Raw genomic sequence first — 25,972 nt, forward strand, 5'->3', positions numbered from 1 at the left:
GTGGGATTCAGTTCCTGCCCTCGCCATCTCTTAGGGCCGCTCCTTGCTTAGACCTTCTACTCTACCACCACCCACTCTGGATCGGATCATTACAGGCCCACCAGCTTCCACTTGGTTCATCTCTAAACCACACATCGTACATGGAAAATCGGCTCCTATACCAATTGTAACACCCTGGTCCAATACCATGTAGATAGGAGTCTATTACCCTATCAATTGTAACATATTGGCTAGACATGTTTCTAGGCCAATCTATTGTCCGCTTTGGCCCTAATCCAACACATTGGGCCTCACAGCTTTAAAACGCATCTGCATGTATTGGATTCTCATCTTACTAATAAACCTCAGTCACTCTCACTATTTCTGATATGGGATTCAGTTCATTCCTGCTCCCATCATCATCCCTTAAGGCCACTCCTTGCTCAGACCATCTACTCCGGCACCACCCACTCTAGACCGGGTCGTTACAGCAATAGAGCTCCCAACTCAAACAAGACTCTACTGGTGGCTTATCAAAGATCAATTCGAGTCCAACAAACTCAAAATGGAAAAGGTTTATCCTACCATAAGTGAGTCATTTTATGTGTTTAGCTTTATTTATGGGTTGAAGCCTGAGACTAAACAAAAAGTTAGATCATTTAAACAAGTTTTAATATTTAATTTACCATAAAACAAGCCAAGTTTCAAAAGACTCATCTCAAATATGTTAGAGGCTATTAAACCTAAGCCTATATTTTGTTACCTTATAACTTATAAACCTTGGACCTTCATTAATGCTTCCTCTTCCCAAAACTTTACCACCAATCCATTTGCCTCAAAATCACCATATCCCAAGTCACAAACTATTATAACCAATTTCAAAAGAGTCCATAGGGCATGGTGGAAATATGGAGACAAATACTACCCTGGTCATCAATGCACGACAAAGAAACTTAATGTTATGAATGATGAGGAAACTATGGAAGTAAATCCAGAGGAGTTGTGTACTGCAGTACAAAATGAGGAACTGGAAGGAGATGAGACTAAAGAGGCTAAGCAGATATCCTTATCCATTCATGCTTTGGATGGAGGCTTCTTGATATATGGAACTCGAAAGGGAATATGGTAGAAGAATCCCATCCTAGCTTCAATTGATAGTGGAAGTACATATAGCTTGGATCAAAATATAGCAAAAGAAGCTAAGAAAATCAGGCTAGTTGTAATGGTGGCTAATGGAAGGCATTTGAATGTGCATTTTAAATGTAATGATTGTTAATGTTATATGCATCCAGGACCGGTCCTGAGCTATGAAACAAGATGAATATAAAACATAAAAATCAATTGGTTCAGTTTGTAAAGCAAGTAGTTTGTGATTCTAATTTAGCTTGTGGGTTGGAGGTTCGAACCTCCTCTTTCCAATTTTTATTATTATCAAATATTTTTTCTCTTCCCACCCCATTTTATCACTATCATTTTTTTTGTTTCCTTAAATCAAAATTATCAATTTATGTATTCACCCGAGAAAAATAACCATTTAATTTTTTTATTGTCAATATACATATTTATAGCAAACATCATAATTAAACCCTGAACTTTGGCTGTTTTAAGGATTAAGCTCATGATCATTTATTTTTCCACATTGGATCCTTGATCATTGATTCTATTATGGATTAGATCCTTATTTAACTTTTTCATCAAGTTTGGACTACATATATCATTAGGGCGATTTGACTTGTTGACATGGACAAATAAAAATAAGAATCTTTTGAGTAGGAAAGATAAAAATTAAAAACTAAAACAAAATTATAGAAATTAATTTCCAGTATATTCTTTCAAACTCGATTTTCTCCTCTCCCATTTTGTGATTTTCAACATTAGAATCGCCAAATCAATCTTCTCATCTCCTAAACTCCACGGAAAAGTTAAATAAATGTCAAATCCATAACAAAATCAATGACCATTTGGATACAAAAGAAGGTCAAAAGTCATTGTATGATTTAAAGTAAACCGGAACACAATGTGTTGGAAATTAGGCTAATTTTAACCTATTTCCATTTAACCACAAGATTCGTTAACCGTTATTTCATATAAAGAAGGATAAGAAGAAATACATTTTAGAAGTTCTATTTACCGTTGCAAACGAAGTGCCCACAACTTCAAAAGAGATAGAAACTATCTACCAATCTGCCCCTATCTGAAACAGACCTTCCAGACCTCCGAACGACAATCCCTTCGGTGGAAACGTGGAAGAATATGTCTAGAAGCTCCTGTCCAAAAATCGCAACGATCCGACGGTTCAATCTCCGGGAATCCGCGAAATCGTGAACTGACCTGATGTAGGAGTAGTAAAACGAATTTCTCCCTTTTGTTTGTTTTTCTTCTTCGAGTTCCCAAACACGAAATAAAACACGGGAAGATTAATTTGGAATCAACCGTTGAATAGCAACCAAAGTAGATTGCCTCTAACTAATCAACACAAGATCAAGGATAAAAGAAATAGATGAAAATTAATTGATCAAACGAAGCCGTAGAGAAATCTCGTCCTCGAACTAGGGGTGTCGAATTTTCTCTCTCTTGGACTAGGTGAATTTCGAAAATCACAAGTAGGGTATGGCTTGCTTGGATTTCAAAAATCTCAAGGGAAGGGGTATTTATAATCTCTTGTATCTAATCCCTAGTTAGATAGAATTAGGTTACTGAATAGGAATTCCATTCGGAATAGAATTCCTAATTATTATCTCACTATATATCTAATATATTAAGGATAATAATAATAACCTTATTGGATAATAATAGGAGTATATTAATCTAATTAAAACTCCTAACTTAATTATCTCTTAATTAATTTAATTCATATTCCTAATCTAATTAGGATTAACAAAATCAAATTAATTATTCATGTATATCACTACATGAATTTCGACCCCCTTATGTCCATGGGCCTTATTGGACTCAATTGGGCTTCTATCAATTAATTAACATCTATCTCTCTTTTAGGTTCCAAGTCTTATGTGTGATCCATTAGGTTCTTATTGCTTCTAGCCGTATGCAACGTTATTAAATTAATTTTCAAAAAATTATATTTAATCTTTGCATAACGGAATGATGTACAGAGTATGTGATTAGCAAGTCCGTAATCATTCCCCCAGAGCTATAAGAAGACGGGTTGATTCTGTCGTTAACCTTTCCGTATTAGTTACAGTATAATTCGATCCTTTATCAACTACATCCTTGAACTGAATCTTATGACTATGGGTGATGTCAAGTCACATATAGCGAGACGTTCGTTTTACTTGTACAGGCCGAGTCAACTCAAAAAGATAGGTTAAGTGAAATCTGTATTTCTTACTCTTAAGCTATCACCTTGCAAGGATTTAGAGTCGAGTCTTCCACAAGCGATCCATGGATGTATCTCCCATTTATCGGGAGTGATAAATGCTCAATCCAATATATAACAACTCTGCAATTACTTCCTGTGATACCCAACGTCTACTGTTCACACCCCAGAGTCATCTCTGTTAAGGATCGTGTTACACCAGAGTCAAAGCATCACATTCCGTAATCCAGAATACCAATTAATATTCCTTTGAGTCTGAGGATTAGTTATACCTATTAATACCAATGAGATGAACAGGTGAGAAGGATGAATCTACCCATCCTGTTATCTCAAATCGGATCCCCAATCCTAATGAACAACGTTTCATCGGATCTATGTAACTGTCCAGATATCTGTATATATGAAGCTTGTGAGATCAGCTTTCTATCGGACAGAACACATTGTTACATACAAGTCTCAACAGTGATATGTCAATCCCAAACATATCACTTGACTTAGGGTGGTTTTAAGTTTATCAGTTTACTATAAAGTTTTGTCTCACTTCATGCTTGTATGAACACTTTATAATCACTTTAAATAAACTTACGGATTTCCTTTTATTAGACTTTATTTAGTGCTTAAAAGGGATTGCCTTTATATAGTTATAAAACATATATCTCATTAAACAAATGATATAAAGAACAATTCATTTACATTAAGTTTGTATCCTAGAACAATTGTCTATAAGTCACTAAACCCCAACACAATGGTATACAGAACCTATAGGAAAATAAGGGATTCGACAAATCTTTCTGTAACAAACCATCTAATACACTAGAAATACATGAGATATCATGTACCAAACCATGTAATACACTAAGAGTACATAGGATACCATGTAGATTAAGAGTCTACATTAATATATTTTACCTAAGAGCAATATACATATATATATATATACAAGGTTCTCCTTCAATCAAGGAGACATTGTAGGCCCACAACAGTCTATAATAATGCTTTAGTTGACTTAGGCATGTTTTAGTTGACTTAGACATGTTTACATTTATTAAATCGACTTATTCTATAACACTTTCCACACTCTTGCTTCTTTACAAAAAAAAATAATAATATAAGGATCTTCAAATGTCATGATCAATGAAGTAAAGGTCGAGTTAGATAAAGCCTTTTGATCTCTAAAAATAATATAAATAATTGACTTTTAGTGATTTAAGAGTGACTAAGATATACATCTCCAATAATACTCTTTGTATTCACTCCTTAATTATTATTTTATTATTAAGATTATTATTTATTGTTATATTTACCAATAGTGTGAGGAGAGAAACTCATCAATAATAAATTATTAATAAAAAATGAAGTTAAGAGGCACTAAGAGATGGAGAGAGACTCTCTATTAATAAAGATGATGAAGAGGCTCTTAGTAATTTGAGGAGCCACTAAGAGGCTCTTGGAGTGGATTTTTAATTCTCACTGCTCAAATTTTAACTTAAGAACCAATTTAAGAGTCTGTTGGAGATGCTTTTAGGACAATGCTAAATCTTTTTAGGTGTTGAACTTGTCTAGATCATCTTTTGAGATTCTTATTTCACAGTAGGAATATATCTCTAAGATAATTGTAGATGTTGGTTTACTACAAATGAAGATTTTTTTAAAGTCTATGAAATTCAGTTGGATTCTCCATCATGATGCACAAATTTTGAGAGATATCAAAGAAATATTAGCAGGTTATTATATTTAGGTTTTATAACAGCATCTCCAACGCTCCCCGTTTGGAGCATTGGAGATGCTGATATAGGGAGGGTTGCAATCCAACTCTTCCTATATCCATTGGAGAAGAAAAAATGGAGAATTAGGGATAGAGAATGGAATTAAGGGAATTTGGATTAGAAATGCTCTAAGGACTCATATTTCTTCTATCAGTTAGTAGCTTAGTGTCACGGACTTAATTTTTTAACCTGTGCGACACTCGAACGACTTGCTGTGGAAGTGCGTCGAGTAAGCCTAAATAGCGTGTTTAGAGAAGTATTTGAGTGCTGGAACCAATAGAGGTTAGATATCAACGAAATGCACAAGGAAATGACAAGAACAAGTGCTTTAGAGCTTGTATTGCAATAATGCTTGAATACTTTACAAGTGAGGATGTCAAGCCTATTTATACAAGAGGCATCATGTAAATAATTAATAAAATAATACAAGTGGCAGCTATCTAAAATCCCTCATGATTGAATGCCCATGCCAAGATCTGACAGCCCATGCCTGTCTGCACTGTCTGACTGCCCATGCACTGTACCTTGTCTGCACTGTTCTGACTGCCCATGCCTTATCAACTTGGTTGACTGCTGGAGGCTTCCTAGGCTAGGCAGGAAATTACCAAGGCAATGTAGATTTGTGGTAAGTCTCTACCTTGATAATTTACTGCCCAACCGTAATACCTGTGTCGTTGGCATAGGATTTTCCGAGGAAATTTTAGACGTAACATTAGTCCTACATAATTGCAAACGGATGTAGCTAGTCATATGCTCAAATATTTAAAGGGACAACCATCCTTAGTCTTTTCTGTCCTTTCAATTTACTAACTATTATGATTCTGACTGCGACTGATCTAATGGTTCCTATATATTGCTTGGAAAGTCTTTAGAAGCAAACTAGGGTAGGCCGCTCTCCTGTTAGGTTAGGAGTTCATTATTTAAGTTCAATTACCCATCTATATGCATTGCCATCAATCAACTAAGTCACTACTCAGAAGCTTTTCTCTATATCTCTAGCTTGAGGGAGGAGTATTGGAATTAAGTAGCTATATTGAATTTAATTAGCTGACATTAGAATTAAAACAAGTTAGTTTTGGCGGGAATATTTTCTGTTAAGAGCTGATGTGGCAGCTCATGACAAGTATGTGATCAACTTCTGTTTCTTCTCGTATAAATATTGCCGTGAACTACTTTCATCAGTGAAATTTAGAGAATTAACTTCAATACAGCTAATCAATCCCAATATAGCTCTTTCCTCAATCTTTTCAGGTGATCCAAGACCTTAGAAACTAGAAAGGTATGTTTATAGAAAGACAGGTTTGGTAATTCGGAGAATTTTTTTCTGCTATGAGCATAGAGGAAAATTTCTGGTCTAAGTAGAGAGTCAATCTGATGCATAATTTTAGAGTACAAAGAGGAAGACAAAATCCCTGTGGGAAGTATCGAAAAAAACTGCGGAGAAACACAAGGAATAGTAAAGCCGTTTCGAACAAAATTGCCTCTACATTGCAGAAAGAATGTACAATAATAAAAGAATACATGGAGCAGTTGGAAAAAATGTGGAGTAACATTCCCATCAGGATTGAATAGTTGTTGGAAAAATCTCGTTTCTATTGACCTGGGAAGCTACTGTATGTATTCTGCAAATGTGAGGGAAAATATGCATCATCTATGCAGAAGCCATAAGAAAAAATATATATTAGCTTCTCCATCTGCAAGACTCTTCTCCATTTCCCTAGCTGAGCAAAAATTGATTCAGTAAGCGTTAGGCGTCAAAGCATTAAAGAATCCGAGGGAGGGTTCGCACTTGAGATAAGATTGATTATAGAACCTTTTCTCTTTCTATCCCCCAAGTGGTTTCTGCCTGTATCCGGTTTTCAATCTTTCGTATAGTTTCTCTTTTGTTTTCCTCTTTTTGTCCATCTTTGCCCTGTATCTTTCTTCCCTCTCCCTTTCATAAATACCTTGCCAATGCACTTCACCTGTTAACGGCCATAACCATCTCTCTCTTGGATAGTTCTTGTCATCTGCTGCCTCCGCGAGATCTTCGTCCATGCTTTTTAACAATGTCAAATTAAAATACTTGCCCCATATTTCTTTTCTTTCCTCAATTGGGTGCTGCTCTTCTAAATAACCACTTTGTGGATCCATGTATACCATTTTTCGTGCGCTGTGGTAAGCCCATACGTTAACTAGGAGTTCCAATATCCGACAATAACACTGTTTTTCCTGCACATCATTACATTCCACAGCGTAACAATAATAAATACATATTTTTTTATTGAAGATTGTAACTTATCAATGCAGGTTTAATCATCTTTACCTCAATCACTGAGGAACTCAACAAACAAGAAAGCACTTTGCTAGAATTGGTGTGCAAGGCATCAAGAGAATCCACAAACATCCTGCATGTAGTTTCACTAGTCACGTCTTCATTGCGATATAACCTGAATTTGTTTATACACTCGCATATATACCATTGGGCCCTCAACTTTGGCTCGCATGATTAGTTTTCCTCAAAATGCACCTTGGGTATCAATTTAGTCCACAAAATAGTCCAAAAATGACGTGTCAACTTATGATTTGTGATTTACTCGCACCTCAGTGTGTCATTCTACTTTTGGACGAATGGCTGATTTGACAAATGTTGTTGAAGGACCAAATTCATACCTAAAGTTCATTTTTGGATGAACTCACTCTGCAAGCCAAGTTGAAAGGGCCAGAATGACCCTTTGTCCCCTCGAATACACATGCAATTCAAAAATAAATGACTCACCTAGCAAACATAACAAACTCTACAAATGAAGGGGTTGGCATAACCCAACTATGAAGGGCAGACCAGTGACCTCCATCTTCTGGCATAGGGAGAAGAGCTTCAAGATGAGATGGTAAGGCATACATCTGGCGGAAGGCAGCTTCAAAAGCAGTTCTGCATGAATTGAGAAATCAGAAACAGCTACATCTTGAGCAGAGTCTATGCGACAAAATCAACTCCAAAAGATTTATAACCAAGCATTTGGCTGAAGGGCATTCACAAACTGTTATATCAGTAACAAACTGACAACACCACCAACTTAGATAAGCATCCAACTGAATTTAATAAAATACCTGCAATGTCCTCCATTTAGGATGTCACACATAGACCAAAAAGTAAGTTGATGATTGTTCCCTGTAACTCCACTATCCACGTCCAGGTATGCCCAGAAGTACATTACATCTCCTTTGGTTTCTTTTTGTGTCTTCTCTTCTAGAACCCTCTCAGCCATGGTGGACAAGGAAACCTGCTTCACAAAATCAGGCCAAGTGATAAGTGCAATTTTAAAGTCAAACTTGATCATTTTATTGAATTTTCAAATAAACTTCAGTAGTAATATTAAATTTACGTTTAAAACCACACTTATCTCACTCATGGTAATTGAACTACAATTTTCTTACCATTAACATCACTCTAACTTTGATTCTTTTAATTAGATTGCCACAGTGAAACTAAATAAGCATATCAGTTAGATTTAAAAAAGGCAATCATGTAAAACTTTGCGTTCAATATCCACAGCTAAAAGTCTATACAACTTTTGTATTTCAAGATCATAAAATGTTTAATGGCCAAGGGTAAGCACAAACTTAACAACAAACAAAAAAATCCCAGCGAACTACGTACCTTCCTACCAGCAGCACGCCATGATTGAAACCCAATCCAAGGTCTCTTGTGAATGTCATCCACCTTGTTTGCAACAGAAAACATACCTCCAATCTCACAAAGTAGATTACGATAGTAAGTATCATTCAAGATGCGAAGGCGGGCAACTGCGTCCACATCATCTGATCTTGGTCTTCTTCCTTTTCTCGACTGAAAGGCACAGATATAGCATGACTAAGAATACGAGGTTAACTAATAATGCCATGTCAGAACAACACCCAAAGTTCCTTTTGCATTAGAGAAAAGAACTTAAAATGATCGCATGATGCTCATAGTCAAAGACATGCAATCTAAACCTTGGATGCTATTCATAAAGTTAATAACTTGAGCTAAAATGAAAAAAGAATCACGAATCAAGTGTGCATCGCAAAAGCATCAAGACAATCTAATTGATGCATTGGTTACTATTCTTGAGAACAGCTCTCTGCTTCTTCCAAAATTTGACCTTTACTTCTGACTTTGATGGTAAATAGCAAGAAAGGTCCAAGATAAAAGAAGGAAGAGATATAGTTTCAGGCATATACAGAATGATGAGATGATCCAGTCTTTATGCTCTCATCATCTAATTTCAGGCCCTTGAAGAACCAAGAAGCAGGCTGCTCTCTCTATCTTGGTTGAAGTTTGGGGGGGCAATTCTGTATTCTGTGCATACAAATTACATGGGTATACATATGTTATTCTCACCAACCTCCCGTATGATATATAAGAACTTACCCAATGTAGCTACAGAAACAATAAGATTTCAGCTTATTCTCATAACAATCTTGGTTTACCATCATGAAAAGGCCAATCTAGAGAAAAGGTAGATTGGTTATAGAGCAGATTAAGGAGCTGCTTCTTGTCTTCTCACTGGGGCTGCCACAGTGTCTTGTCCCATGGTCTTTTTGGGAATTTTACTCACACCCTCAGCCGCGTGCTCACTAATTCACACACTAGAACAAAAAATTTCTGACCAGAAAGCACACCTTGTATGATGGGATTGGGATCCATTGACTTCTATATGCAAGCCCATGCACACGACAGGAACAACATGATATAAATATTTCTATGGAGTATAATGGTGCCTCTAAGGCCATGTTCATTATTAAACACGCACACTCTTAGCGAAACCTTTGACATGCGAAATACATTATAGCATGACCAAAAATGTGTGAAGTCTAAACATATTATGAATATCATGTGATTCTTTTCCATCGTAAGAAACTTTTGACAAAGGTCTATAAGATGAATACTCCATAAGATACAAGCACCAAGAGGAAGAAAGATAGTGACTGAAACATTGGACCCCTTGGTCTTACAAACACATACGCGCTATGGAAGGGAAAGTTCGAAAGTAATTCAGTAATGCACATATGATGAACTTGAACTTAAGGATAATTTCCAATTATGCCCCTAGGAGCACTTTAACCTCTGTCGTTCAAAATGTAGCAAGGTTCACCAAATGGTAGAAACCCTAACTCAATTTTCCCATTTTCAAAAGATTTTGTTGGAAAATATGTTGGAAATTACCGGGATTTTGTTCCGTCGCTAATTTCCATCAAGATTTACTAGAATAAGCGGAAAATCTGGCTAGGTTTCTAACATGGGATCAACATTGCAACCATTTTGAATGATAGGTATTTAGTTGCTCTCTCTAAAAAAAAACTTAGGAGTGAAGTTCTACCTTATCCCATAAACTTATTATACGTTTATTAAGGGAGATTGTTTTGTATTCTTTTGGCAAAACTACCTTTTGAGCTCCTTAACTTCGCATGATTGTTCTATTGGATCCTAATATTCCAAGTGTGTTTTATTGGGAGTTCTACCTTATCCCATAAACTTACTATATGTTAATTAAGGGAGATTGTTTTATATTCTTTTGGCAAAACTACTTTTTGAGCTCCTTAACTTTGCATGGTTGTTCTATTGGATCCTAATATTCCAAATGTGTTTTATAGGGAGTTCGCATTTTCAATACGAACCCTTGTATTCCTTTATTATGATTCACATGGACATTTTAACCAAAATAGCATCATGCAATTATGTTGCTTTAGGTTCTAAGAAATGATAAGATAATCCTCAATGTCTTCTAAAATAATAGTTCCACAGCTCAATAAAGCATAACTTAAATATAAGCAAGAAGTTAACAAAATAATCATGCAATGCTCTGAGGCACCAAATTTCGTTTGCCTATTATGTTTATTAAAACATTTCTTATGACACTGCTTTTTGTCATAGACATTAAATATTAGAAAGAATCCTTCTTTCTTTGTGCAACATCAGTTAATCATCATGTTAGATGCTTCACTTGTTATTCAGTGAATGCACAAATGTGCGTGCAAGCACATGTATCAATTGTGGATCATCAACAAATGTTATAGAATGTCTGCAATTCATGACTGCATGGCCATAAACATATCTGATTATCATAACCATAAAGCAACAAGGCAGAATATACAGATAGCAGGCTTCAACAAAAGATACATCACTATTTAAAATCAAATGTTGGTAGCTAGAAGGGACTTACAAGACTTAAGCCACGATACAGGGAACCATGGTGCAAAAATGGCCAGGCCCCAGCTCCATTATATATCTCATAAATGCATACTGGCTGGCCTATCCTTTCAAGCTCTCCTTCATCCCTTTCATTTAATTCAAACTTAAGTTTCTCAGATTTTCTAGCATTGCGATATATGTCCTCCCAAAGACCAGGATTTCTATCCTCTCTTCCTTCATGCTGAAAAATCAGTAAAGAACTCTCCATTTCAGCCAAAAGAAAATTTAGTCTGACAACAAAATAGGCATTTCAAACAAACACCTAGAAAATACTACAATAGCATGGAAATTAAGTACCTCCTCCATTTCAAGCCTCTCATAATCTTCAAGGCTCTCTATTTCCTTTAAAACACCCCAGTCTGATTCAGCAGGAACATCTGGAGCTAGAATTTGTGTTCCATTCTCAGAGATGTTAGTAGAATCATTAAGACTAGGCAACTCGTCCTCAAGGGAATAAACAATCCCTGATTCTCCAAAAGAAGAATCCTCCACAACATCTGTGCCCAACAAGTCATTGGTGTTCTGTAGTGTTTGCTTCTCAAAAAAATCCCACTCCCATTCGTTCTGTTGAAGCTGGGATGCATGACCCGGCAACAGAACATCTGATGGAAAACTGAGGGCATTCTCCAAAAGCCTTGCATAACCTGTCATACATTCTAATGCCTGTATGTTCTTGGCAAGCAGTCTTCCATAGGAAGCAACAGTTTGACCAAATCTAGAGAGTTTTCCTTCTGATATCAACAGTGAGAAAGCCGTCATCAAGGCTTCGGGGTTATATCTTTGGAAAAGTAATCCATGAACTCCATCAGTAACCTGTAATTCAGCAGCAAATTTATTAAGGTTAAAAGAAAAGAAAAAAAAAAGAGAAAAGAGATGAAGCTAATTATAGTTTAGCAGGAAATGAACTAATTACAGAATAACTTAGGAACTTACATATCTCTTCATGACAGGAATATCTGGGGCAATGACAGGAATTTCAAATGTCATAGCTCGGATAATAAGAGGAGGAAAACCTTGTTCATCTTGAGAAGAACCATAAAGAAAAACATCTGCCATTAATAGCATGCTGTTGACATTACTATTCAATCCAAAATGCCTAATAAAACCATTTGGAATCCCTAGACGAGAAGCAAGTTCCTAAAAAAGAAAAAAATCCCTGTGAGTTGACCAAATTATATCAGTGAACAGACACTGTCATGAGATTTCCAAAATTGTAGAAAGCCAACTGATGACCCGTTTCCGTATTTTATTCATCCCTCTATCACATGTTTGCCAGCAGTTTCTCTCCAAAATAATAATAGCAATAATAATAATGAAAGTTCCTCTCCATGAATTCTCACTCCTTCCTTTCTATCATAAAAGGTAGTACAAAAGATAGTAAAGCCTGGCAGTTCACATGCAACAACAGTTAAACCTTGCAAGTTCACATGTCATCAATTCATATTACCAATCATAAATTCAGCATGTCTGCAATTCCTAGTTGTTTTTTTCTTTTTTATAATTCAAGAGATTTTTCTATTGGAACAATAAGTATCATGATATACCTAGTGGCCTAGCCAGGCTTATATCATGGAAGCCAAATGAGTGGTAATCTAGATAATAAATGGTAATAATGATAGTATTGATAGTGATTGTAATGATAATAGTAAAAGTGACATTATCAAGTTATAGAGAACATCAAAATCAAATGTCTCAGATATACCATAGACCCACATCCAAAGTTAGTATAGAAACAGGAAACGAGGACATCAAGGTTCATCCAGAAATAATGCTTCTCCCGTCCCTTCAAATATTGTCCGCCCAGAGTTTATCAGATGCTTAATAGCAGTTACAACATTAAAATTTCACTGCTTCATTATAATAGAACAATGTTGAAACAACCCAAGAAACTCAAAAAATAAAATACTACTACAAAAATATTGCACCAAGGATGTAGCTGAATACCTGCAGAGCATCACCATCAGTAGAATTACCACATAAGAAAACAAATTTAAATGACCCTTCACTGGCTTCTCTCCTAGCATATTTGATCAGTAGAGGTCCTAGGGTATGCATGGCCACAGCATAATCCCATGACAGTTGATCATAAAAGAAAGAACTCCCAACAACAAGAACCACAACATCATCTGCATTGAATCCATTGGCTGTCCTTAACTGAAGCTTCACATGAGTCCTACTGTAACTCTCAGCAGCCCACACATCAACTGGTGATCCAGGAATAACAAAGAAGTTTCCAGTGTCAAGCACGCTATATAGCATCTGATTCAGGAAGGGATATATATATATATATAAACAGGACAGCATAAGAACATTCATTAAAAAAAAAAGGCTAAGATTTAAGGTGCAGTATCAAAAAAGCAAGGCACAATTACCGGCAAGGTGAAATCTGGAAATACAACAACATTTGCTCTCTTAAGTGCTTCTTGCCAATTAGACATGAGATATTGCCAGCCCATTTCCTCATAAACGGAAAGACGATTTGAAAGGGTGTCTTCTTGGATTATCCATATAAGGGGCACTGAACAAAAAGGCTCCTGCATAAGGCTGCATGAATATAATACTCACGAATCATATAGCATCACAAACCAAAGCAGCAAACACACAGATCTTCATATTCCACACATTAACCTGGGGGCAAAGAAAATAAGAGAGAAATATTTATAAAAAGAATCCAAGTCATATACCATAAAATTTTATCAAATCCAGTATCACCTCTCTTTTACAGACTATCATTGAAATTCAACAAACTAAATCATTTATATTTTTTTAGGATATAAGTAACAATCTAAGAAATTATCAATTAGATCCCTTAAACAAAGATCAATTTCTTCTAAGGTTTTTATCTGCTTACATTCACATACACTCAATTATGGAAAACTATAGCACCATACAAAGGAAGGAGACGACCACAGTTTAAAACCTCAAAATGGAGTTTTGCATATCTCAATAATGCTAGAATTTGCAATTATTATCACACTTGAGGAACGAAAAGACATTGAATTCTTTTTATTTAACAACGTATAAAGTAAAGGCATAAATATGAATAATGCCTATATAACCACATAATGTGTGTATGATGCATAAAAGCAGAACAGAATCTTCCCAGCAGCTAAAAGAATAAGAGAGTTACATATAGACAATCAAGTGCACCCACCTTGAAATGGTCTCTTTGGCTTCAAGTGAATCAGCTACAACACCTTCAAAACTGTAAAAATGCATATGCATATTAACCACATCATTAACCTATTAAGTAACAACAAATTGTCTAATCAAGAGAATTACAATCATAAATGAATCTAACTCCAAATATGGAACCAGGAAAAAAGATATAAATTAAGAAAAAATCATAATATATCAAAGGAAAAACATACGTTGACCAATCAATACGGCCATTGTGCTCTCTTTGTAGAATCGATATATGACCTCCTATTTGCTCCCATGTTGATCGCGCTTCGCCATCCTTTGCAGCATAAATCTGTCCAAGGTAAAACACATAAGCTTTTTCTGATCTACAGCTGTAGGAATTCAAATGTTTGGTGTTCATCCATTCAATTTAGGCTTTTAAAGGGAAAGAAGAGGTCAAATCAAACACTTGAATAAGCACTGCGCAAAATCAAATCATACATCGAAGCTATATTTCCAACCACAAGAAAAAGTAAAACACAACAATAAAATAAAATAACAATCATATAGAATATAGCTGAAGCATTCACCTGAAGAACATATCCAAGTTTCTGTAGATTCCTCATCACAGTAACCAACATCAATGACTGCGGACCTTTCTTCATGTTTCCGAGGATCTGCCAACCATCCATACAAACACCATTATAATAAAAAAATCTGCCGACCATTCAAACAAGCAAACAATTAAAAAAAAAATCATACTAAATCATTTGACAAACCAAAACATGTAAATAACATGTTTAATACACTAACTAGTGAATGATCGCAATGAACTCAAACTCTCCAAAATGTAGCTATCCAAATTCCATATGACAATAGCTCATCAAACAAAAAGATTCAAAGTCATGATTAATAAATCAATCAGTTCATAGAACTGCATCGGAATGAAAAACAAAAGAATTGATTAATATTCTTTTGATCTCACATATATCGCAAATAAGATGGCAATACAACATTACAACAGGAAAGATAATGTAAGTAGCTTATTCTACAGTTTATGCAGTCCAAGGGGCTTACTTAAGAACAAAGAGACACTCTATTGCCCGGTCATTTGACTACAATAGAAGTCATTTCACAATCCCTTAACTATGTAGAGTGCCAATTACTTGTGGAGTAACATTAGATTTCATCAACTTTCAGACAAAGCATCAAAAATAAGCAATTAAATTATTATATTAACTCCACGTCAATCAATTAAGTTCGAAAATAGAAAAAAAGAAGCTCGAGAGCCAACTTGGAATTTAAATCTCTCACAGATTCAAAAAAATATTTTTGTTATATCTTAAGGGGTAGCTCCATTAAAGGCTTCATTTATGACAAACTACCACAGGCATATAACAATCAGCTGGATGCCATTACACAATTTCAAGGACATTATTACCCCACCTTTCAACAATTTATTATGAACTCATTTCTCTTAAATGGGGGGCAAGAAAGATAAATATAAAACTACCTTGTCAATATTATTCACATGAAGCTTACAATACACATGATATTACTAGCAACAATATCTTCAAACTGAGTGGGAAAAAAAAAAATCTTATCTTAGCTTTACTGAACATTTAAAAAAATAAAGTTGCTGCTGATGCATCCCTAGAACTCAGATGACATAAGCACCATAAAATGATGAGACATTTACTTTAGAATAAATTCCTAGATGCAATCTTGATCCAATCATTGGAAGAATACTATTTGAAATTCTAAGGAAAATAACAGGACAGTTCTTTTTCTCCCACTTGTTGCCACTGGACAGATCTGAAATCAAAATCTTCTAAGTTCTGACTAATTAGTAATGATGCTCAAAACGTGGGAAAGCATTAATAGGCAATTTCAATGTGTCCTACGTCTCACATAAACTATTTGCAATAGGTCACCTTCAATTCAGGACTCACCACTTCGGAGGGAGGAGTGCTTGCACAGAGTACCTAAACTTTCTCCATTCACTATGATTGACACAACTAATGCATAACATCCTTCGAATACAAGCAATTATATTCTAGACTCTAGGAATATTTTACTAATTGCCAGAATCCTTCAGCCTAATCTCAAGCTATCAAGTTAAGATTCTAAGTTGCTATATTAGTATATTCAAAGAATAAGTGTCTTTCCCAGCATAACCTACGAGAAATTCTTTCCTGAGGCCCAGCGCAAGAACAATTAGCAACAGAAAAATCTAATATACATTACTCATATACCTATAAACAGTCACACTTCCTTCAATGTCACTTATCTTGTTGTGAGTTCCAAATGTCATAAAAAATTAGAGAGGAATGCCTATAAATAATTCTTTCCATACAACTTCCTATAAAAAAAGATCACTCATTGCTTTTTTCCACACACAGAGAGACTTTCAACAGTACAAGTCCTCGTGCAACTGTCTTCCTTCAAATCCCAAAATTTCTAAACCCTAAAGTCCTAATTAATTATTAATTTTATATGTTGTTATGATGAGTTTCAAATGACATAGAAATTAAGAGTACAATGCGAACAAATGCCTCCACATTCATAGAAGATAAAAAATAGGGGAAATATCTTAAAAAACTTCTCTAGAAAAGATGAAGCATCATCCCTGTAAAAATCCAGTTAGACTGAAAGAAATAATAAAAATGAAAAAGAAAATGTCAGAAAAGACAATGTGCTGCATTGTGCCATACATGAAGAGATATTTTATTCCTTTATTTATGTCATACCAACCACCATCACCTCCCAGCTAGTGTAGATTAGCATGCCAAATGGATTGAATATCATATAAAGTCCTAATTAACAAAAGACTCTGTATTTTTTTTTTTCCAAAAGGTTTGCATTTTTCTGCTCACAATAATTACCTTTTTCAGGTACAAGTATTGTTTTGTTTCCTACAAAATTTACTTGCAGCTTAGAATGTGTTCGGTTCATTTTATTCGAGTATCTTACAATATTAGATAGTTTATGAAATATAATTTTCTTATGCAAAATGGCATTAAGCTATACCATTAGTACCATTTTTGTATGTTTAACCACTCATTTCTTTTTTATAAGATGATATCTGTATTCCCAAACTAGTAAAAAAGGGCGGCCCGGTCGCACTACGCGTCCCCGTCCGGGGAGGGGTCCCACCACAAGGGTGTACTGGGGGCAAGCCTTCCCCTGCCAATTTATTTGGCAAGAGGCCGCTCCTAAGACTCGAACCCGTGACCTCTTGGTCACACGACAACAACGTTTACCGTTTTTATACCATTTTGATAAAATACCTTCACATATTTTTATTTTTTGCCATTGCCTTGTAATAAAACGGGTAAATCATACTTTGAATCATCCTCTGGAAATTTCAATTCTAACAATGCTGTATTAAATAAATACAGTCCCTCCTACTGATAAAAGTATTCAATTTACCAAGTTTTCTTAATTCTTTGGACAACGGTAGCTGTCCTCTAAAATGCAGAATTTATTTGATGAGTAAAAAAGTGAACATCAATGCAGCAAATGTAAGTTTATGTTCCAACCTAAGGGAGTCCAATAACCATATGTAACTCTATAAAACAAAAGCAGTTTCTTAAATTTCAAGTGAGGATAATAGATGGTCTTTTCTTATAGATTCTAAAATGTCATGGAACACAGCATTAAGTCTTTTTTGTTTCTTCCTTGTTTGTTTTATCAAGCGCAAAAGGAAACAATCATGCAACTGAGATTTACTAGCTAAAGTGATCATATTTATCCAGTAATTACATTATCATGTTTCTTCTCCAATTTTATCTTCAGCACTAACAATACAAATAATATCACTACAATGAGTCTCCTCAAGAAATAAGATATATTCTGAAGAAAAAAAACTAAAGAAAAAAAGAAAGTAGAGAGTAGCTATTTATTCCAATTTAAAAACCCATAAACATACAATACAAACTAAAATAAGAATGTATATAATTAGCATTCAGCAAATATATACAGCCAATTCAAAACTCGGAAAGAAAATCAGCAAACACTTACAACAGCTAGCCTCGGTGGCCGAAGCCCCAGTCTATTGCCCTGAATTCTCACTTGATCAAGTCCATCCCCCTCAGCAAGTCGCAGTGATCTACTCCCAGGAAAGAATTTAAATGTACTTCCCAACCTGAAACCCTCACTAACTGACTTCCGATCTTCAGTCCATCCTCTACTAGATACTATCCGGGTGATGGAGCTCTGTAATACCATAGAAGCCATTGCAAAAGCAAAAACCGCAAAGAAAATTATGAAGTAGTAAAAATAGGCGCCCCTAACCGGAAAGCAGGAGTAGAAACCCTTGCGATGGCTTCGGTTAGTATTAAAAAGCGGTCCTCGGCGGCGATCAAATTTGAGGGATTTATTTTGATTATTTGCAGAGGAAGAGGCGGCGTTGCCGATAGGGGGATTTCGCTTAAAACGGATACGGTCACGGATCGAGTGAAAACCTACGCCACTGGTGCTGTTGTTGCCATTGCCGCCATTGGCGCCGGCTTCAGTGGCAGAGGTAGTAGTGGCAGTGATATTATTTCCGGCTTCGTCAATTTCGACAGTAGCTGGATTCCGGTCCATAAAGATCAGAAGAAAATCAAGGATTTTCTAGGAAAATTTTAGAGAAATTGAATCGAAAATGAAACTGCCAAAAAGAGTTGGCATAGAGAGACAAAGGATGTGTTTCCTTGTTAAGATTTTCTTCCAAACTTGTCAATTAACTACGACGAACGTGAAATTAACATTCTATCAACGCACACAGAAAATAAAATAATAAAAAAGAGCTGTTTGAAGAGATCTCTTTTGCTGACGTGGAATACTATGTATAATTTGTGTAACCAGATAAAAAAAATTGTTTGAAGTGATGTTTTTACTATGATGTAGAAACATACAAATATTTTTTTTTAACGCAGCAGCAACGTGCATTTTATGTGTTTGGTTAGACATTTTCAGTTTATCTTTTATACTATAATAGCAAACACTAGTTAAACCAAAAGACATTGAAATAACCGGACAGGCTCGGACCTCAAAAGGACAAGTAATGAACCCGAATCTATCGATAAATAAATTAACAGATTTAGGTTTATCTCTTGTAGCACAGATCCGTTAAACAGCAGCGGAAGTAATCAACCTTGGCTCTGTAGGGTGTTAGGTTTAACCTTCATAACTATCTATTTATAGCTAGGTTAAACCTAAAGGCTTAAACCTAACCATAAGGTGTCGTTTAGTAAGATGTAATGACCTTCGTAATGGAATGACCATTATATTGAAGGCTCATTACCATGTTTGGTTGTATGTTACAATTTCATTGTAATGGAATGAGAAAACCTTAAGTTAAATTTTGTTGAAGAAATCTTGTAATCCCATTACATAAAAAAAATGATTTGAATTCTCATTACATTGTCATCTAACCTCTTATTTCTCAAATCTCACATCTCAATCTTACCTCTCATTCTTGTCAAAAACGCAAAAAGTAGAAAAACATAAAAATTGAAAACGAGAAAAATGAAAAGAAAAAAGAAATATTGCAAAAAATGAAAAGAAAAACGAAAAACCGGAAAAATGAAAAAAATAGAAAAACATTGAAAATTGTTGAAAATGAAAATTAAAAAAAAGTGAAAAATGTAAAAAAAATATATGAAAAAACGAAAAACTATACACTAATTTATTAATTTCGGTTAATCTAATTTTGTATTTGATTTCGATTCGATTTTTCACATTTTTCATGCTTTTCATGTTTTTTTTGTTGATTTTAATTATGTAAATAAAATTTAATGATTATTACATTACATCATAATTGTCAACCAAACATAGTAATAGAATCACTATTCCATTCCATTACATTACAACTTTGATTACATTACGATCTTGATTACATTACATTGCATTACGGCATACCAAACGGCCCCTAAGTGATTAGGTTACGGGCGGACCATAAATGGATCAGTAAATGGGTCAGAGCCCGTTTACTCCATTTATTCCTACATCTCCCACTTGCGTGTAACGAAAACATACTCCATCACTCTATCTCGTTCATACTCACAAATAGTTCGTGCAACCGACATACAATCAAGAACTCAAACGTTGTATACTCGTTGGATACGTACAATCTCTCGAATTACATGTATAATGAAAAAATAGTATGTTTTATCATAGACTTCATATCGCATCCATTATAATAATTATTATCTCAACAGTTCATCTACATTCACAAGCGTGCACATATGCACAACTATCCTGATTCATGAAATATAGGACTACAAGATGTGAACTTGATAAAATCTTTCCCTCTTACCATGTTCTTTCCATAATAATTCATTTTACTTGCCTAGTTGGCCCCTGTCCAAGCTGAATTAGTACCTATCCTTCTAAAGTAACCAAAATGAATTACACTTCTTGAACTAGTTAAGAGTATCGAGGATAACGTTTTCAGAAAAAATATGTCCTTCATAAAGAGAGTTTCACACTAGGAAAAAAAAGTGAGATTGTCCTTTTTTCATCTTTTGGTCACAAAGCACACATGGTATGAAAAACATGTGTTATGGTGTCCAAATCCTTCCATCTAAAGGAAGCGCATGTCTGAGCTCAAAACAACACCATACAAATGTTTCAGTTTCGATGTGTCATACCATCTAACCTTAGTCTCTCTCATTATAGGATTACCTTCGGCTATTTTAGACAAAATATTTCATTCAAACAACTATGATTGAAATCTCAACTTATAAATAATCTTTTTTATACATACTTGTCCACTTGTATATATATTTCTATCTTGCAAACTAATGAACCTAGATCCGTCATTACTGCAAGATGACGTCAAATTGAGCAAGTTCTCGTTTACTCAAAAATTCGCATCATCCTTATCTTTGTTATCACAATTAACAAAATGAGGCTAAGCGCTCGTGTGAATGAGCTACTGATGCGCGTAGAGAACTAGCGGTCTCTTCGCGGCTACTTAGGGAAAAGTGTATCCCGTTGTATTAAGTAATAAATCTGGTTAAGTCTAGGAATCCACGGGATTTATACCTACAAGTATTAAACGACTCGATTTTATTTGTTATCTAGACGGTGAGTACTTTAGCTTTGGTTGACAACTATAACTACTCCTAAACTATGGGTGAAACAGACTTGTGTAGTTCAAATTCTAATGAAGTGATACGAGTAATGATAAGTTACAACATACAATAAATACTATTTCAGAACATATACGAGTAATTGTTTACTCTTGCAAAGACGACTATGTATAACCTAACCAACCCTGTGAAGTGCTTAGATCGTGGCTCCCTCTTAAGGTGATTCTAATTCTTAGAATCAGAAACTAGTGCCCATAAGTTCTGTGGCTTGTCAATTCCTACGATTTCCGTTTTGTCGATTCCGGTAAGGCAACACCTATATGAATCCTAACGGATTTTGGAGTTCATAATCAACCTACACAATAGTCAATTATCAATATCAAAGCAAGTAATAAATAATAACACGTATAAAAAAACGAAAATTGCAAATCATATATTATAACGTTGGAACGTATAAATGCGGAATACAACCAAGCCTAGTACATAGGAAGAGTGCAGGTTAATTAACAAGTAGGAAAGGAAGAAGATTCAACCCTTAGAACTAGCTAACCGGACTCAAGAACATCTCGTAGGACTTGGAGGTGGAACTCTCGAGCTTAGGGAATGAGGATGGAATGGAAGTTCGATGGAGTAACGGAATGATTACACAAGCTCTCAAGGTGATAGAGTTTTATTACACAAAATCTGAATGCCTAAATGAGTGTCGAGTACTCCTATTTATACACAAATCAAGCTCGGGGCATAATCATAATTACAGAGGTCTTCGGGATGATTCACATTTGCTGTTGAATTTTCAGGTCACACTCCGCATGGAAGTGAGCACGCTCCGCGTAAAATAGGTCTTCTTCATTTGTTGCAGAGTTCACACATTCGAAGATTGGATCCCCAAATGTTGAACGATCCATGCTCCGTGTGGAGCTTGTCAAGCTACGCTTAGATGAGCTCCTGCAGTTTTTCAATAGTTTCTCACCGGTCCAAGCTCCACATAGAAGAGGTCACGCTCCGCGTGAATGAGCTCCTATAGTTTATTAATTGTTTCTCACTGTTCCAAGCTCCGCGTGGTACATGTCACGCTCCGTGTGGACTGAAGTTGACTTGGGGCAAGGATAAGATTGACTGTCATAATTGAATGGGCACCGCGTGATGACCTGGCACGCTCCATGTGAGGCGAAGCACGCTCCGCGTGGAACTGGTGTTGAAACACCTTTCCACATAATTTTGATTTGACAAAATTGGTTAAGTATAATATATATACATATTCTAAACACACTAAGTTTAAATGTGTTGATTTAATTCTACTAATGTGTTTGTTCAATGTTGAGTTAAAATACTATAAGACATAAGAATCGAAAGGCCCAAGCCCAATACGGAAGCCAAGGCCCAAATCAAACAACTCAGTACACTCAGCCCGCGTATGTCAAGACGTTGCCGTTTTTGAACAAAAACGCGACTCAGCAAACGGAAGGATCTAGAAGACCTTCGGGAATAACTTCACAATGAAGCTGCTGAGTCGTCTCGACAAAGCATACAAGACAGCAGCTGGCAAAGGAAAACTTCCAGACAAAGTGTTTCCTCTTTTGGCAAAGTTCAGACGACACAGTATACTGTCCAGTTGACTTTACCATAAAAGGAGAGACCATCTGCTGAGCTGACCGAGGACAGAAGATACACGATTGTGATTGGCCGACAGCTCTGAGCAAGTCAGGATGACAACGACACATAGTCGTTTCCCTCCAACAGTTATTTCGAAATTCGAAATGATCGACGCCCAGACATCTCTATAAATAGTGCCATCACAAGCTTCACAATACATAGAACTTGATCAAGCCATTATGCTGACCAAATCTCTACAAGTTCTGCAAGCAAGAAGCAAAGCAAAAATTCTTACACTACATTTCTCATATCTGTGTAAAAGTCTAGAGTGATTGTAAATCGTCTAAAGTGTCTTAGCACATCTTTGTATTAGGACAAAACACTTATCATTTCTAGAGATAGAAAGGAGAGGCTGAGTACTCGGTTTTAAGTACTCAGCGGAGAGATTAGGATTGAGTAGAAGTATAGAGGAAGGTACTCTTGTCATACTCAATTGCTGATATTGTAAAAGGTTTGAGGCTCTACCTTTAAAGAGCTCAGTAGAGTATTTGAAATCTCGGAACGTGTTCCGGGGACAGGACGTAGGCTTAGAAGAAGCCGAACCTGGATAAATCTGCTGAGTGAAGTATTTCTTACCTTAACTCCTTATTTATATTGCTTGCTTTAAATAATCAAAACTGACCAAGTAAAGAGGTCAAGTTGAGTTGTGCACGTTGAACGTCTGAGCTCAGGAATAGACTCTAAGTGCTATCTCCTGACTTAAGCTAAGAAACTGACCTAGTCACCTGTTGACTAAGCCAGTACCTTACTGTTTACTCAGCACCGCTGTTCAAACTCTTTTTAAAAAAAAAAGAAGTCTGCCTAAATTGCAAAAAGTTTAAATAGTTCCTATCCCCCCCCCTCCCTTGGAACTATACTTGCAACTAAACAAGGGACCAACAAGTGGTATCAGAGCTTAAAAGCTCACTTTAAAAGGTCTAACAACCTTGAGCTGATCCCTACCATGGGCGAAAACAGCACTCGGTTTCTCCCTGGAAACCAAACAACTCAAATACTGCCTGAGAGGCTGTCCATTACTAGGCCTCCCCTATTCTTCGGGTCAAACTATACCTTCTGGAAGAATAGGATGAAGAACTTCATTTAGGCTACAAACATGAGTGCCTGGCTATCTATAGTCCAAGGCCCGTTTGTACCTGTCGAGGTTGTGGCTGGCCAAACAGTTATAAAAGCTGAGGCCAAATAGACAGAGGATGATCTTAAGAAGCTTCAAAACCATGCTTCGGCTATCAATATGCTTCACTGTGCGCTTGATGCTGCAGAATATAACAAAATCTCAGGTTGCAAGTCGGCACAAGAGATTTGGAAAAAGCTGGAAGTCACCTATGAGGGAACAAATAAAGTGAAAGAATCCAAGGTGAATCAGCAGATGAGACTGTACGAGCTGTTCGAGATGAACAATGATGAGGGCATTTCAGACATGAACGCAAGGTTCACCAACATCATAAATGAGCTCAAGAGACTTGGGAAAATCTTCACTGAGGAAGAACAAGTCAAAAAGATACTCAGGAGTCTTCCGAAGGACTGGCAAGCAAAGAAGACAGCAGTTGAGGAAGCTCAGGATTTAACCACCTACAAATATGACGAACTCATCGGTTCATTGCTGACCCATGAGATATCCATGAAAAACTTTGAGGTGAAGGAAAAATCTGAAGACAAGAAGCAGAAGTCACTTGTCATGAAAGCTGACTCCACTGACGGTAGTTCAACTGATGATGAGGAGATGGCTATGTTCACAAGGAAGATGAAAAGGCTATTCAAGAAGAGTGACAAATACTCTAAAAAGCCTTACAGAAAGTTTGATAAGTATAAGGCTGACTCAAGTGACAGCAAATACAGAAAGGACAGCTCAAAGCCCATTATATGCTTTGAGTGCAATCAAACTGGCCACATTAAGTCAAACTGCCCCACGCTGAGGAAAGACAAGAAAAGTGGGAAGAAAGCAATGGTGGCTACTTGGAGCGACAGCGATGAGTCTTCATCCACAGAAACTGAGGCCACCGAGTCAGCGAAGATATGCTTCATGGCTGACGAACTTGCTGAGCCATGCGTCTCTGAGCATGCTGACCCATCCATCGCATCAGATGATGAGGAACAATCAAATGAGGTAATTTCTCTTCCCCAGCTCAGAAACGATATGGTTAATGCCCTGAGTGATCTCTATACACTTGTCAAGAAGTGTAATAAGAAAGTTAGAGCACTCAGTAGGCGCTGTGACGAAGTGGAAGAGGTCAAACTGAGTGACCTCAGATACCTTCTTCAGGACAATTCGACTCTGCATGATAACATGAAGATCATGCATGAGTATGTCTCTGAAGTCCAGACAGTTTCAAAGAAACTGAGGAAGGACGTCACAACCATCCAGAACCAACTAAAGGTTCCAAATAAAAATAACATTCCTCTGAGAACTCGGTACCAAGGTACTCGGCAGAGATGGAATCCCCAGCAAAAAGTCCAGTGTGACTTTTGTGGGAAGTTAGGACACACCACTAAGGTGTGCTGGCACGCTCAGCACTGGGGTGCTGACAAGTCAGTAAAAAAATCCTAAACAGAAGGTCAGTTGTGACTTCTGTGAAGAATGACCATACTATCCATGTATGCCGCCATAAAATAAAGTATGATGCTATACCTGTTGCACCTAACAAGTCAGGACCCAAAAAGAATTGGGTACCTAAAAGTAACTAGTTACAATGCAGGTAAGCCTGAGATGTGCCGAGAAGTCAAAGATGTGGTATATTGACAGCGCATGCTCAGGGCATATGGCGGGTGATGAAACTCAGTTCATCACGTTTGAACGTAAACGAGGAGGGAGCGTAACTTT

At 36.3% G+C, this 25,972-nt stretch overlaps 1 protein-coding gene across 3 annotated transcripts; it reads right to left on the reverse strand.

Moving 5' to 3' along the window:
• Positions 1 to 6,523: 6,523 nt before the first annotated feature.
• On the reverse strand, positions 6,524 to 19,161 carry LOC136226285 (uncharacterized). 3 transcript variants are annotated; one of them, XM_066014671.1, is made up of 14 exons: positions 18,443 to 19,161; positions 15,010 to 15,096; positions 14,668 to 14,771; positions 14,451 to 14,501; positions 13,669 to 13,840; positions 13,241 to 13,555; positions 12,230 to 12,433; positions 11,594 to 12,109; positions 11,268 to 11,477; positions 8,723 to 8,911; positions 8,173 to 8,345; positions 7,841 to 7,993; positions 7,388 to 7,469; positions 6,524 to 7,293 (listed from the first exon to the last, which is right to left on the reverse strand). In XM_066014671.1, exons 1-14 carry the CDS (start codon positions 19,007 to 19,009, stop codon positions 6,907 to 6,909), a joined length of 3,210 nt encoding a protein of 1,069 aa, XP_065870743.1. In that variant the 5' UTR covers positions 19,010 to 19,161; the 3' UTR covers positions 6,524 to 6,906. The 3 variants fall into 3 exon arrangements, with proteins under 3 accessions (XP_065870743.1, XP_065870744.1, XP_065870745.1); XM_066014672.1 differs by lacking the exons at positions 6,524 to 7,293; positions 7,388 to 7,469 and having other exon boundaries at positions 7,956 to 8,084; XM_066014673.1 differs by lacking the exons at positions 6,524 to 7,293; positions 7,388 to 7,469 and having other exon boundaries at positions 7,967 to 8,102.
• Between the last annotated feature and the right edge of the window lie 6,811 nt (positions 19,162 to 25,972).

The sequence above is a fragment of the Euphorbia lathyris genome, chromosome 4 (genome assembly GCF_963576675.1).
Source record: "Euphorbia lathyris chromosome 4, ddEupLath1.1, whole genome shotgun sequence".
In the NCBI taxonomy this organism is placed as follows: Eukaryota; Viridiplantae; Streptophyta; class Magnoliopsida; order Malpighiales; family Euphorbiaceae; genus Euphorbia; species Euphorbia lathyris.